This window comes from Parasteatoda tepidariorum, chromosome 7 (assembly GCF_982258835.1).
Source record: "Parasteatoda tepidariorum strain Cologne lab strain chromosome 7, Ptep-v5.0, whole genome shotgun sequence".
NCBI classification, from domain to species: domain Eukaryota; kingdom Metazoa; phylum Arthropoda; class Arachnida; order Araneae; family Theridiidae; genus Parasteatoda; species Parasteatoda tepidariorum.
In genome coordinates this window covers 21501501-21518059 of record NC_141761.1, presented here as the reverse complement: position 1 = coordinate 21518059, position 16559 = coordinate 21501501, and the positions used below count along the sequence as shown (strand labels likewise).

General features: G+C 26.4%; 1 protein-coding gene across 1 annotated transcript in view; it reads right to left on the bottom strand.

Moving 5' to 3' along the window:
• Positions 1–4490: 4490 nt before the first annotated feature.
• The window catches only part of LOC107449488 (adhesion molecule nephrin-like), a 55782-nt gene continuing 43713 nt past the window's right edge, over positions 4491–16559 (bottom strand). The window contains exons 10-14 of the mRNA XM_043046568.3: positions 14197–14328; positions 11163–11193; positions 10320–10390; positions 8348–8469; positions 4491–4668 (exon numbers count right to left, since the gene is read on the bottom strand). Of these exons, the coding sequence (XP_042902502.3) occupies positions 4651–4668; positions 8348–8469; positions 10320–10390; positions 11163–11193; positions 14197–14328 (374 nt within the window). The 3' untranslated portion in view covers positions 4491–4650. The remainder of the gene's footprint in view (positions 4669–8347; positions 8470–10319; positions 10391–11162; positions 11194–14196; positions 14329–16559) is intronic.

Here is a 16559-nt window from a genome sequence, read left to right as displayed (position 1 = left end):
TAAATCTGTATAACCTGGCATTGTAGAACTGTGCTAGACACTCGTTATCTTATATACGCGTTGCCGATCGCAGCGCTGTACTTTGATTAGCTCCATACCCCTTTATTTGCATACTCATGCCTGTACCAGTTTCTTTGGCTCATCAGTGTATATGCCCTTTTGGAAATAACTTTATAATAGTGTAGCTCTATTATGATGCTAAAAACAAATTCGAATCAAATCAAAACTAGTGCTCTTAATAATTAGTAAAATTAAATTTTAGATTTTTTTTGTTACAATACTTGCGTATGCGTTAAACATAATGCTCTCTTTTAAATATGCTGAACTTGCTGCATTTGTTAGACTTGTATTTAATTGACTAATCATGCGTAGATGGGCTGGATAATTGAACAAATTTCCAAAATATGATCATTTAAGACATTATCATGTTAAAAAACCAGTTAAAATTTTAAATTGATCATCTTTTTATAGTTTTTATGAAAAAGATGAATATGGAAGAATTACGATTAAGGTAGAATCATCGTTATCTCTAAAAATCAAATTTATGTTTTAAACAAAATGGCATTTCAAGTTTCGACATTGTTCCAAACATTATTTGTTTGCATTCGAATGTTCCCTGACATTTAAAAGCATAGTAATTTTTTTAAGCAAAAGTATACAATGAATATGGTAATAAATTTTTCGTTCCTCCATTTATAACTAAGGGCACAACATTTGATATTAGCTTTCATAACCGTACTTCTCTAAGAAACTATCGAAAATATGAGAACGTGTTTTTTTTTAACCGGCAGAAGTTTTTAAAGTACAGGTATTTCTGGATTATCAAAGGTATCTAATGAAGTGTGCCATGTATTTTGTTATAGTTTTTCTCTGTTGTTACTTCAGATGTTGAATATTTTTAAGTTACTAAGTATAATGATTCGAAACTAGAGAATGACTATTGAGTTTCATGCATTCTGCTAAATACTCAGAAAGTATTCTGTATTTTCCCTAAATTTGCGTACACCCTTTTTATTTCCATTACTCAATAAAAAGTCTCATTTATCAATATCATTTTTATTAAAATTCTGACCATGTTTTTAGCAGCAATATAGGATAATTTTGACTATAAAAGCGTTTTTATTTATTAATTTTCTTTAGTCCCTCAGATGCAAAAACAGTCTCAAAACTCAAAACTACAGACTCAAAATACAGATATACGATTCCCTCTTTTATATGTAGCAGCCATTTATTGATGTAAAATGAAAATAAAAATTGTTTTTTAGCAAAGTTTTCGCAAGAGCATATATATATATATATATATATATATATATATATATATATATATATATCGGTTGATTATTAGTGATAATCCAAGAGAAAATCTTGGATTATCACTAATAATTAAAGGATTTTAGATTTCATTAAACATAATAAAATTAATTCTATTGCGACTTTTGATTTCCAGGATCTTTTCAATAGCATTCCCCTTTCTAAACTAAAAGATGTCCTTTTGAATTATTACCATGATTTTAAAAATATCCTTTGTTGCGATTTTGATTATTGGGAAATTCTGATTAATTTTTGTCTTTTTAGTAATTATCTTCACAATGGAAGTGGATATTTTTCTTCAAATTAATGGAATACCACAGGGATCTAATTATTCATCGCTCTTAGGTAACTTATTTTTGCATTATTATGAAAAAAATTTTACTCTTAGTATTAAATTTGTTTTTAGATATATTGATGACTTAATTATCTTTAATTTCCTAGATTTTACTGTTTTATTGAGTGATATATACCCTGAGGAATTAATCTTACTTCGTAATTATCATGATAATATTAATTTCAATTTTTCGGATTTAGGTATTATGAAAGTTGAAAATATCTGCTTTGTTGATTTATACGATAAAAGAAATGATTTTAATTTTAATATTAATAAACTAGTTACTTGGAATTCTAATATTTCTAGGAGCATCTATTTAAATACCACTTTTAATGAAATGAATAGAATCAAAAGAATATGTAGTAATATTTATTTATCCAAAAAACAAATCGATAAACTCTTTCAAAATCTGATAAAAAACAATGGATTCCCAACTAATGTAATAAAATTTTATATAAAATCATTGAATTAATCGTATATTTTGGTGGATATATTTACTAAACAATTTTTTTGTTAATTTTTATGATTTTCCCATGTGCAAATCCATTTCAGGTAAATCCATTGCCAAAATTATTTACTAAATAATTTCTTTGTTAATTTGTATAATTTTTCCATGTGCAAATCCATTTCGGGCAAATCCGTGGCTAAAATTATCTACTAAAAAAATTTTTCTTTGTTAATTTTTCCATGTGCAAATCCATTTCGGGCAAATCCGTGTCAAAATTATCTATTGAAAAAAATTTTTTCTTTGATAATTTAAATAATTTTTCTATGTGCTAATCCATATAGTGCAAATCTACGGCTAAAATTATCTGCAAAACAGGCAATTTATGTTTCTCTTTTCTATTTAATATTTTTTCTTAAATAAACATCTATCTTCTAAAACTATTTATGATCAATTTTTAAAATTATCCAGTATAATATTACCTTGCGCACATCCATTTCGGGCCCATCCTTGGTAACTAACAAATCAAATCTCAGAATAACAAATCACTTCAGCAGTGCAGTAAAACGACACTTTAAAACCCTCTTGTTACACTCAATTTGCGCTTTTGTTTTCATCTTTTGTTTTCATATTTTGTAATCTGGCAATCTTTCTGCGAAAACATTTTTAAATCATTCTTGAAAAATATTTCGTCCATGTAAGTTGATTTGATTTTGCTACTCGCTTTATAGCCCCTTTTTAATGTTTTTTCTTTTTCTTTTATTTTATTATCTGTTTTTACATGTTATTTTTACTTTTTGTGATCTATTTTATTTGTTGTTATTTTTATAAAAATATTTTTTGTTATTTTTATAAAAATATTTTTTGAGTGCTCCTCACACTATTGTATTAATATATTTAGCTTTGGCTTTATTGATACAATATCAGAAAGCACTCTGTTTTGCGGATATAATCGTGTGTGCTGAAGAAAAGATTATATCTTTTTTTCCGACTTTTTTTCCGGTTTTTTAATTAAAATTTCATTTTTTTTTTAAATAGACTGTTTGTTATTTTTTTACTTATTATTTCCCCCCCCCTTTTTTTTCATGTGTCTATTATTTTTCTTTGTTTTATTCTTCATTTTGAACTATATATATATATATATATATATATATATATATATATATATATATATATATATATAGAGAGAGAGAGAGAGAGAGAGAGGGAGAGGGAGGGAGAGATTAGTGCAATGCGATTTTAACTGAACCAAAAAATTGTGTTTGTATAAAGTATTATATTATATTATTTTATAACTCATTACTCATTTAATGATTTGCAAATTATACAGATAATTTAACCATGAGCTTTTCCCATTTAAACTTGGGGAGCCTGAGTACATGAAAAGTTGAATAAAAAAAATGAATGTTAGGGGTAACAAGTTTTCTCTAGAATTTGGTATCGACACAGTTGAAGAACTGCTCCAGGCAAAAAGCATGGTATTGTCTATAAAGAATATCATGAAAATGAACCACAGCATTAAAGCATTAAATAGAAAATAAATATCGATTAAATTTAGATCCAGCATATCATTATCGAAGAACAAACAATTTTGCGTAAATTAATAAGTTATTTACGAGCTGTTATTTTCAAATAAAGCTCTTTTTCATAATAGAAACTAAATGCGGTAACATCAAGACCATAATGAAAATTGGTTTTTCCCAAATAAGCTAAACGGATAACTCTATAATAGATTTTATACCAAAAACCTAATATAGATTTATGAAATAAAATGCTTGAAATTATTTTTACAAAATTATCTTTTTAACGTATTGGTCGTTCTATACTCGTGCTAGTGTTGTAAAGCGAGCAGATCTTGATATTTGCTCTCAGGAACCAAAAATTGTTGAACTGGAAGAAAAACAATTATTGAAAATTATTCCTTGACTTATTACACGCTTCAGTCTTGCAAAGAAAAAAAAAGATAATTATTTAACTGCCACAAGTTCCAATTGAATACTGTATCGCGTCTCTTTTAAAATAATGCTTGTTATAAAGTTAAATAGTTTTCAAAACGTATTAATGCAAATTAAAATGTTGATTAATCTGTTCTTATTAACTAAAGTGATTTGGGAATATGTTCAATTTCAGAAAGTTTCAATTGCATCTTACATCACATCTCTTTAAAATCATCAAAAATATAGGAGAACTATTTATTTTTAACAGTAGTAAAATCAAACTCCTCTTTCAACACAGTATATGCAATTATTTATCAACTCATTTTTTAAAAAAACAAAAAATTCTTGTAAAATTATAGGTAAGAAAAAAGTAAATGTGCTATAAAAAGTACTCCTTAATTCTACGAAGAGCGTTTACATTATAATGTGATATATTTTCATAAAAAATAATATTAAATTTACATTTTATGAATTTTATTGACACAGTTTCATACTAGAAATATATATTATAAAAAATGTATCATATATATATAGATGCATGAGGTATAAAATAAAAATCTTGGTACTTCGCCAAGGTTAGTTATTATTAAAACCGAAAAGCGTTTCCATACACAAATTCTCTGTTACACATCTTCTCTTGCCTGTAAAGAAAGCATAGGGTTATAAAGTGTAGAAAAATCACTAATTTAATAATATAACATAGTAGTCTATTTTTTTAATACACAAAATAATTTTTATATTTAAATCTATAAAGCTACTGAGTAGAACATTGATGGTCATAAACTCAAATTTTTGTCGGCTGTTCAACACCAGTTTTAAAGCATTAATTTCAAACTATGTACAATGCGCAAAAAATAATAATAATAAATAAATAAAATAAAAAAAACTTGGATAAATTTGATTAACTTTTGAACTAATGATAGGATCTTCATGTTCTATGACCCAATGCAGGGTGTGATCTCAAATATGCTGGTTAATTAGTGCAAACGATATCTTAAGTTACGAGTCGTATGTTCGAAATTCGATTTTTCTGGAACTATTTTGCCGATTCTGATCAAATTTCGCAATTTCCCATTTCAAATTGCATTATTTAAAATTAAATCAGAAAATGTATACCTTACAGTTCAGAATTGTTTCAACTATTATTAAATAAAATATAAAAAAATTATAAACCTTTACTAAAAGTTGTATTTTGTACGGAATTATCTTTGGCTAAACGAATTTTATAATTTAGTTCAAAAATTTTTCAATTCGCTCGAAAAATTCTCGAGAAAAGGCGAAATACCTAAAAAGTAAAATTAACATTAAAGGGTCCAAACTTTGAATCGTCCTCCTGAACAAACTATGGGGACCATATTTCCCAGATTGTGGCCATATTTCGGGGGTCACAAATCTGAATCCATTGAGAAAAAAGCATATTTACTCTGAAAAAGCACGTTTTTGTGTCTGATTTCATAATATCAAATATCCATTGCACTAATTATTTATTTTATTTGAGGGCACTCCATTGAACCATTTAAAATAAGTCCTATAACTTAAAGATCTTATCATTAGATATTTAAAATGTTCCCAAAAGTTATTCAAAATGTTCTCTTTTTTTGACAAACTGTACATTTTTTAAAACAAGCTTTTTGGGCAGGTATAAAGCATAAATCTTATTAACGAATGTTTAAGGCGGAAATTTCGTTTAAGTGTCATGCACATAATACTGATATTATGGTTATGCAATGAGGTATTTTTATTTTGTTAGATTCATTCATTTTTTTAAACAGGTATGTCTAAAATTTATTGCACATCTCTAAAATTGAAAGAAAAATAGTGCGTTCATTATTTATTAATTTCATTTTGAAAGCCCGTTTTCTCATATCCTTCAAAAAGAAATAAGAGGTGCTTTAACCAAACATGAAATTTTTATTTCAAATCTTTCTCTGTAAAATAATTGATCATCAAGCCGAATCAGTTGGATCATTTTCTCTGATGTGCAATTTTTTGCGTTAGAAGATATTATCTTAGTTATGCGAAGTCGATAGCTTATTTCCAACATTAAAAGCGATTCTAACAAAATACGAGAATTTGACGATGCATATCATTATACTGAAAAGAATTTTTAAACTAAAATCACTGTTCTGATTCCAAATATACAAGTGAAAAACTAGCAAGCGAGAATGATGGCAATTTTTCCCGAAACTTTGTTAAATATAATAAGTCATTAAAATAATTGCCAAGAGAGTAATAATTTGCAGCGAAAGCATATTTATCGAAAAAAGCATGCGCATTTTAAAAAAACCGTGGAGCATGTTTATAAAATTTTGCATGAAATTAATGAGAAAGCATGTTAACATAAAATTAATGAGAAAGGATACTATTCGCAATGAAAGGATGTTCTATTCGCAATGAAGGATTTCAAAAGGGATATAACAACGGAGTATTAATCTTTTTACACCCATCTAACAATCTTTAGTGTTACAATTGTATTTTGAAATATTTATAACCTAATTTAGAAAAAAAAGTATGATTACTAGTTTTATGACTTCTACTTTCAAATAAACATAAAAAAAAACGTCTTTTTAACTTTCTATTGTATCAGTATCCTTGTCTTTTTTTTAAATCTAAAATATCATTGTTACTTTCTTCTTCTTTCTTACATCATTACCAAGAATTAAAGGGACCCTCCAAAGTTTTTAACAGAACTGTACAATTCTCATAACGCTCTAAAGAAGAAAAATATGCTTATTTTAATAATAGATAAATGCATCATCATTGCACAATTCGGAAAAAGATTATCTTCTTTCATACTTTTAAATCTGTATTTGTTTTCCTTAACATTTTGTTTAGGCGTTTCGCAGATTCCTGATTAATCAATAAATGTTATTTACTCTAAGACGTTTCTGATTTAAGTGGTATTTTGATTTATGCAATATTCGTCTCTAAATTAATTTACTGCGTTGTTTTTAAAATAACAACAGCGTACAAAAAAATTAAGGTTTGAAAAAATATATTTAACAGATTGAATTACGCAAATTTAGCCACTTGAAGAAAAATTACATGTAATTTTCTTCCTTCTCTTCTTATTTTCCACCAGGTTGGACAGATCTGTCCCCCGAAAAGGATTTTAATGTAGTAATTAATTGTAACTGGCATCAACACTGATGATTAAATCTAGTTTTTTGCAACCTAATTGGAAATATTGCTTTAATTCATCAATTTATCATTTCAATTTCCTATTTTTTAAAAGGAAGAAAGAAAAACATTCTTATTTGCGTCTCTTAATTTATGGTAATTTTTTAAAAAATTTCAAAATTAATTTAAATATAATTTTTTTGTAAAAATATTTTGAAAATAATTAAAAGGAAATTAGTTATTTGATATTTCAGTTTTTTTCTGTCTCACAACAATAGAGTAAACAGTTTTAAAAGCATTAATAGATCATAAAATTTTTTCATAAAAAATTTAAATTCACTGTGTGTCATTATTAACAACTAGTAAGTGGAGAATCAGTTTTAGAGTTCAATATATTGAAAATAACTAATTACTTTATTTATCAAACATATTTGATTTGAAATGCTTCATTTAGTGTATGGTAATAAATTTATGGAAGTGAAAAAAAAATCCAGTGGTAGATAATGATCATGAATTCAGCATATAAAGCCCAATTAATAGAATTAAATGAGACACACAGTTGACTAGGAACTAAAAGAAGTACCATTATCAGTGCCAAAGCACAAAATAAAGTAAAATAAAAAAAATAAAAAAAAAATGCTACGGAATCAACCTAGATACAATGCGAAGTTTCGTCGAGGGAGAAACGATAAAGCCAGGGCAAGTTCAACCACGACTAAATGAAATAAAAGAGAAATGTAGAGACAGGTTATATACAAACTGAAGATGTTATGTCTTGAATTGAAATTTAAGGGTACATCAGCATTGGCTCCTTTATGTGTCCTAATTGCTTAAGTAGCGTTTCTGTATTTTTTTAGTTCTGTATTGCAGCTCTAATGATGACTTTCTGTTGTACCAAAACATCCCCCCTGTATCTTTCAAAAAGGTTGCTTGGATTTTATTAATTTTGTTCTTCTAGATTATAAACATAAAACATTATAATTATAAACATAATCATAAACGTAATATATACACATCAAAAGCAAACCTTTTCTTGCAGTTAAATTTTACCAGTTGATTTTACATTCATTTTAACTAAACTCAGAATAAAAACTAGATGAAAGGATTTCTTGGAATTCTACAATGCAAAAGAACGATAATTAAAGCTTTAATTCAGAATTTTTTAAATGTCATTTTAAAGAAATGAGCTTGAAAACTTACTTCTACTAATGCAAGATGATGATTCATCACATTTCCCTCAATTATGTTTTGATGATAATTGTTTTCTAAATGCTTTGAAAGTAAGCTATCAGCTGTTGGAAATTTTGTTAATTGTAGAAAATCTAGAGAAGAACAAGAATAACGTTTGACTTACAGTATACATTAAATCGAGAACATATTTAACACTAGAAGCTCAGTTGGGGTCATTTTTTGTCATTTCTTATGTCGTTTCTGACGATACACCTGAACTTCGAAGCTGATATATTTATACTTTTCTTAAATTGTTTCTTTTCTACTTATTTTTTTCTTTTTAGTACAGAAGTTACTTTTTCTATATCAATTAATACATATTACCAACATTAATTAAGCATCATTGTCGCCAATGAGATTATGACGATTTCTTACTGTAGTTCTAGACAAATAAATATCTTCACTCCATTTCTTTTGTTTTCTAGTATATTTCTTATTTCTTTTATTTCAACATGCATATATTACCTCAATTAATTAAGCATATTTTACGTAATTAAGCCTCATTGGTGCCAATTTTTCATGCTTCTTCTAAACGAATTAGTTCCACTTTCCCATTAACACGTTGAATGTCACGCTAATTTTACATGGCTTGCACGTCTGGCCAAAATGATTTTCTAGTATGTGTAGCATATTTTGATGAAATATTATTTATCACAAAACAGTTAATTTTTGTTTTCATTCGCGACACATTTAATTAACTGAGGCCACCGGTGACCCCCGTGGTGTTGCGAACAAACTCAGTGCCGGTCGCTACATAAATATTTTTTTCTATTCCATTACCGTTGGTTTTAAATAAGACTATTTAGAAACACGTTTAAAAGAAACATAAATAAAATAAAAGTACGTGGTATCAGACAAAGTGTAAGTTTTGTGACGTAGACCACGCGTGCTACCACGTAATGTTCATTGAATTCATTTGGCATAGCGAATATAAAGTAAGGAAATATTTTAACACGTGCAATAAATTATTATTTTTTATCAAACGAGGCTATAAGCTAGCGAATATCACTTACATATCTTTAAAATACGTGAAAATTGATTCAATCAATTTAAAGCAATGGCTAACGCTTAAATAATCAGAAAATTCCATTAGGATTTTCGCTCATCCCGCTAGAACGATTTATCATAGAATGTTCTAATGTTGACAGTGACCTTCCTCGTGCTTGGAACTATCTGTATGCCAAATTTCAACACTTTCTGCTAGATGGTATAGGAGTCTATAAAGGACATACATACACAGACAGATTACATTCATTTTTATATATATGGATTGAAACTTTTTAGAGCGGAACAAGTCTGGCATTTGTTTTGAAAAGTCTAAAAACTGTTTTCGGGTTTAATTAGTGTTGTTTAGCAAATGAATATATATATATATATATATATATATATATATATATATATATATATATATATATATATATATATATATATATATATATATATATATATATATATATATATATATATATATATATATATATATATATATATATATATATATATATATATATATATATATATATATATATATATATATATATATATATATATATATATATATATATATATTTCTAAATCGTCTCCCTATTTCCAATTGCACAGAAAATCAATTTTTTTTATTTAATTATTGGTGACTTAGCTAGTCTAGACCCAGACATATCGGTAATTTTCTGACAACATGATTCAAATGTACACTTTATTAAAGCTACTGAAAAGTACTATAGTTCAACACGCTACTAAGTTACTGAAAAAAAAAACTCTTATGCTATTCAAATAAAAACAGAAAGAAAACATTTAAGTTAAGTCAAATTGAATAAACTATCGCGAATTTTTTTTTAATATTACAATTAAGCCTGTGAGAATGAACCTTCGTCTTTGAATTTGATCGTTCCCACCCATGTCGATACAATTTTATGTTAATTGTTACGATCGCAGTTCTTACCTGTTTGAATATTTGGAGTGTTATAAATATAAGAATTTTCTTCACCGCATTCATTATTTCTTGGAGTGGACCTACGAAAAAAGGGCACATTTACTGGAAGTAACCAAAAAAACATTACTATAAATAAGATATTTACATGCATATATTTTTAATATATATTTTTTTACAGCTTTAACTAAATCATTTTTATGAGATGCTGTAGGTCTATAATGACAATTTCTTGATTTTTGATTTACGCAAAGCAAGATAATTAAAGTTCTTCTACCAATCACTTCCAAATTTAAACAGTTGTATTATACTACTCAGAAGCAGGTTTAAAACTAAAAAATTAAGCATGCATTGCACAATTTGCAATTATTTATGTGAGTTATGTTCGAAATTTTCAGTGCGCTGCTATACATTTCTGGCTTCGTAAATATTTTTAACAGTTGCATCAGAAAAATTTTAAACTAATAGCTTCAAAAACTTAAACAAATTTGTAAGTATTATCAACGATAAAATTGTAATAATTAATATTTAAAATATTTTTCTTTAAAAAAAACACGCAATCAAAGGTACTGCCAAAAACATTATATTTTCAAATGATTTAAAAATATTTTAAAATGGTTATTTTTTTATTTTAATAAATTCCTTATACTATTAAAGCTAGGAGACTATTAGTTTATAAAATTGTATGAGGAATTACACTCATTCACAGCTTTAATAACTTCAATATTATACATAATTATCCACAAATTCTTCTGAATCGCATAAAAATTGTTCATCATTAGAAAAACTGAAAATAAATGAGTTTATATGAGCTTTCAATTTTTAAATTATAAACAGTTCAAAAGTTTTACTTACTGTTCAGACACTTTAATATCAGTTGGTTTATCTAAGGAAAAGTTATAATACAAGTTACCATAAAACAGAAAATTGCATTAATGTAATAAATTATAAAATGCATATATATATAAGAGAGAGAAAATAAGTTTCTTTAAAAATCTACTAATTCGACAGATGGAAACAACTAAGATAATAATTGTGTACTATACAACAGAAAACTTTAAATTAAGTAAGAATGTTTATCTTGCTAATGAGATTATTGTTACTCTATTTAAGGGCTGAGTATCGATTTTTCATTTTTACAAACTCATTGTTATTTTTAGATAGTCTATTCATAATTGGTGATGACTCTACATTAGTCTTCATTGCATCAAAGCATTGTCACCATTGGCTTAAAAAAAATGAAATAAGGTAATTTTATCAAGAATCAATGTTAGTTTTCTTTATTTTTTTTACATCGCTTAAAATATTCATTAATATTAACTTGAAATTCCTTTATACATTATTTTACGAGTAATATTTTAACTAGGCTAAAGTATTTTAATAAAAATAGTTGAATTATTTCAATTAGTGTAAAGTAAATCAAATTTTTATTAATTTTCAGCTTTATTATTTTAATTATACTTTAATTTCGGAGAATCAGTACTTAATTATTCTAAAAGATTGTGTTTAATGCTGAAAATACCTCAATTTTAAGATAGGGAATTTTGCATTCATGTAAAGTTTCTATAACAATTAAAACATTAAAATCAAGTGATTCTATCCTAGGGCCGTTTTACATTTTTAAGATGCAAAACGTAGATTAGAAGACCTACAATTCTTCAGGACAACAACATTTGAAACATTTAAAACATTTTTGGCATTTTTCATTGCATAATATATTTTAAATGCTTTAAAAATAAAAACAATCAGGAGTACTAAATTATAGATTCGGATAATCCAGTTCTCTCCAACTTTAAATCAATCGATGTTAGCAGCATAAATGTCAGTATATAAAGAATTTTCTGAATATTTAGTTTTATTGGAATTTGCTATTTACTTTTTCAATATATCTCTAAGTAGAATTCTCAATTTACACACCATCTCTCTTGTCAACTTATACGGAAATCATTACTTTTTTTCTTAAAATGTTTCAAGAAAAATTTGATAAAATGTTGCCTATTAAATGAGTTTATCATTGAATTGAATACTGCGTATCTACTGCATTTGTTAGCTTTTAAAAAGAGCATTGTGCTGACAAACCAATTAGGCAGATATTGCTATCCTCTATTAATCGTGTTCAGTTGAAGTTTGGATACAAATTTAAATTTTTTCTATAAATAAAGTCTTCTGAAACTAGACAGACGGAAGGATCTTAGTGATCCTTTTTGTTTTTTGCTGTTCATTACTGCTAAAAATAATTAACTTGAAGCAGTAAAGTCCTTTGATTTTACATAATATAATTCCATTTAAATACTTATTTAATTATTTTAGTTTTTGCCTCAAAAGAGCGTAATTATTGAAATTCATACAAAGAATGAGGATAAGGGCCAGAGGGAAACTTAATTATTTTGTTCATCGAGTCACTGCAACACATCTTTAAAGTATTTAATTATAATTTTAGACTTATCTTTTATAAATGTGCTGATTTTATCTAAATAACTAATCGGGAAAAGGGAACTTTAGCACAGAAATTACATGAAGTGCTATGTGCTTCAGGCGTGTCATAAAAAATGCAGCTAAAGCAATGGAACCAGCCGAGCTATGAAGCATCAAATATGGTCATAAATGCATGCTTGTATAGTTAAAAATATGTTTCAAAAGAAGTGGGAGTAAATGGACTGTTTAAATTTAAAAAAAGAAGAATGAAAATAAATCAGATTTCAATTCAATTTACAAAATTTTGAGTAGAATATTCTTTCAGTAATTTCTATGTTTTCCTTTGCTGCTAAAACTGTTAACATTTGAAACATTGCAAAGGAAAAACAATTCTAATTTTTAATTTTTTATTATCAAACTTTTATTTCACTTTTTAAATTTCAGTCTAATTTTAAAATATAATATTTTCAATATTTTTTTTATTTTGCTTCCAAAGAAAATTTGGAAAATAAGGGGTTTTAATGTCTAACGTAAGCAAATCATGTCCTTCGTTAAGTGCTTAAGTAATATTTGAACAACCCTTTGTGTATTGAAATTGTTTATCTCTTAAACAGTTTCTTAAGGAACAAGACATTCCTAATTAAAAATTGCAATGAACATTGAGTCGGCTAATCTAAATTCTTCAATTATTTTTGTTTTATCGTCTTTAATTACTGGAGGAAAATTTAACTAATGTGAAGAAAGAAAAATCCTTATTATTGTTATTTCATTATTTTTTTTTGTTTTTTTTTTTTTGTTTTTTTTTGTATTTTGAGAAACATTTGACATCAAGGTTTAGTGAATTATAAGTAATTTAAGGAATAAAATTTTACAAAAATTTATTCAATGTTTTAAAACGGCAGAGATTACCTTTTTTTCCGTTCTTGAAAATAAAAATTAGTATTATTCAAAAGAAAAACAAAGGAACACTACACTATTTTTATAAATTTGATATGCATTTTATGAATAATAATGTTTATAACATCACTTATTAATAATATCGCATTTATTACTTAATAATTATATTTTTGCGATATTTTTAAAACTATGCTTGATTTTAATTAATCTTACTAACTTGAAAAAGAAAAATGAAAAAAATGCCACTAGTAATGAAATAAGTGAAAAATTGTCACTAGTATGATTATGGATCAAGCAAGGATGAGCGGTCATATTCAGTTTATTTCTTTTACAAATTATTTTTTTTCAAGTTCTCATGTAAAAATAACTTTTAAGTATAATGAATGACCACTGGGGACTAAATATATATTTCTTAAATCAAACTTCATTTTTGCTGCATTGGTCAATATTATTGTTATCACTTCGTAAACACACTAAACAATTGGGTTTTTAATTTCGCAGACACGATTTTTGTGTTTTCATCGAGAGTTGCATCGAGAATTGATTTGTTGAATATGTGAAGTACAAAAATTATTACCTTTTATATTATGGCCTTTAGGTTTATTTCTTAGCACTGTTATTCCCGCAATAATAGTGAATACGGCTAAAGTTCCAAGAAAGACAAAGGAGGAGAGTAGAAAAATATTCGTTGCAAATTTCTTTTTTGGACCTAAAATTAAGAGGATTAGCAAAACCCCTTGAATTAATAAGTATATAATGAAACATTAAATGGCGCATAATAAAATAGCATAAAAAGCACTAAATGGCTAATACACTGATAGGGGGCACAGCATAATAAAACATAATAAATTGACATAATAAATATAATAAATTGAAATATCCTCAAAACATAATGAATTGAAAATATCAACAATCATTAAGCCTATCTAAATACGAGTCTCTGTGTCTTTACGCGAAATGGTATACAAAGAATTTTAATTTATGAACCAAACATGTTCCAAGTTGACTACTATAGTCACTATGGAAATTGGTTTTCATGGCCCATCGAAAGGGTTTAGTACCGAGGAAAATTATTGATTAAAGTAATTTATGACAATAAGAGATTGACCTCGAGCAATACCATTGTGCCAAATGGCACTGAATATAAATGTACTTTATCTTTAGGAGATGAATTTTTAAAAATATGTTTTGCCTAATCGAATAACTCGAAGTCTCTGGGAAAAGCACCAAATATAAAAAATGGACATTTTTTTTAACTTAATTACTTGCGACGGAAAATGTCTTTTTGTTTTGTACATGATTTCGTAAGGTTGATTAACACTGAGTTTTTGGTTATTTACTTTTTTTTCTTCCCTTGGGAAAAATTGATATTCAGGTAGTATTTAAATATAATAAAAAAGAAATAGTTCTTATTATTCAAAAATATTTATTACAAGGAATCATCTTTCGAAGGAGTAATATCAACTCATTTCAGGATTAAAAACATGCAGGAGTAATCTAATTTTATTTGCAAAGAATGCATTTAATAACTTCGTAAAAACATTATAACAAAGAATTCTTCATTTTTGTCAGTTTTAAATTTATATAATTCAATTTTTAAAATGCTAGGGTGGCTTTTATTTTTTTAAATAAGAGATAAATCTTTACATAAAGCTATTTTCTCATAAAAATATAAATAAAAAGCAATAAATCCAATAATGCATTTTTTTGAATTTATGAATGATAAAATATTGTGACCTACACTTTCAATATGAATAAAGTGATCGCATTTTTATCTGCATAAATAGTGTCCTTCGGATGAAAACTTAAATCTCTAAAATTTAGAATTACTTGAGTAACCCTAATGATTTCGTTTTCTGAGCAAAATCTAAGTAATAATTTATCAAGTGACATTTCTTCTATAATTTTTAAGTAACATATTTGAATTTTCTAAGTCTAAAATGTACAATGTCTACCTTCAAATAAACCGGACCAACCTCAATAACTTTTGATCTCATGATTGGATCTTTGAGTTCTAGGACTTTTGATGGTTTGAGGACATAATCTCAAATATGCTAATTAGTTAGTGCCTGTGATTTTTTAAGCTTATAAATCAGAATCAAAACGTATTTTCTCTGAAAGAAAATATCTTTTTTTGCACGAATTTGGGTTTTGAACCCTCAAAATATAAGGGGTATCCGCAAGCTGTGAAATATGGTCCCCATATTTTGGTTTGGAAAGAGATCCGAAGTTTAGATCTCTTAATGTTAATTTCACTTTTTGCGTATTTCGCCATATCTCGAACACTTTTTAAGAGAATTGAAACATTTTTGAACTCAATTTTAAATTCTGCTTATCCATAGATTATTATATGCAGAAAATGAATTTTAGCAAATATCTATTATTTTTTTTACAATTTTTTATGGTCGAAAATTTTTTTTTATTGTAAGGCATAAAATTTTTTACATCATTTTAAATTTTACATGGTAAAACACAAAACTTGATCGAAATTGGTGGAATGGTTCATGAGAAATTTAATTTTAACCTAAACGACTTTTTCAAAATTAGATTTCTCAAGAACTATTCGACCGATTTCGCTTAAATTCTGCATTTTGTCATTTGAAATTGATTATGATTAACTATGTAATTAATTAAGATGTAAAATATTGTCTGCTTACAATTCAAGATTTTCCCACTATTATTAAATAAAATAATAATAAATAATTATTAAAGTTATTTTTTTGCATAGAATTAATTTTAGATAAACGAATTTTATAATTGTGTGCCAGGATATTTCAATTCGCTTAGAAAGTTCTACAGATATGGCAAAATGCGCAAAAAGTAAAATTAACAGAAAGGGGTCCAAACTTTAGATCTTCTTACAAGCTGTTGAGACCATATTTCCCAGATTGCCGTTACCCCCTATATTATGTGGGACAAAAATATGAATCCGACGGAAAA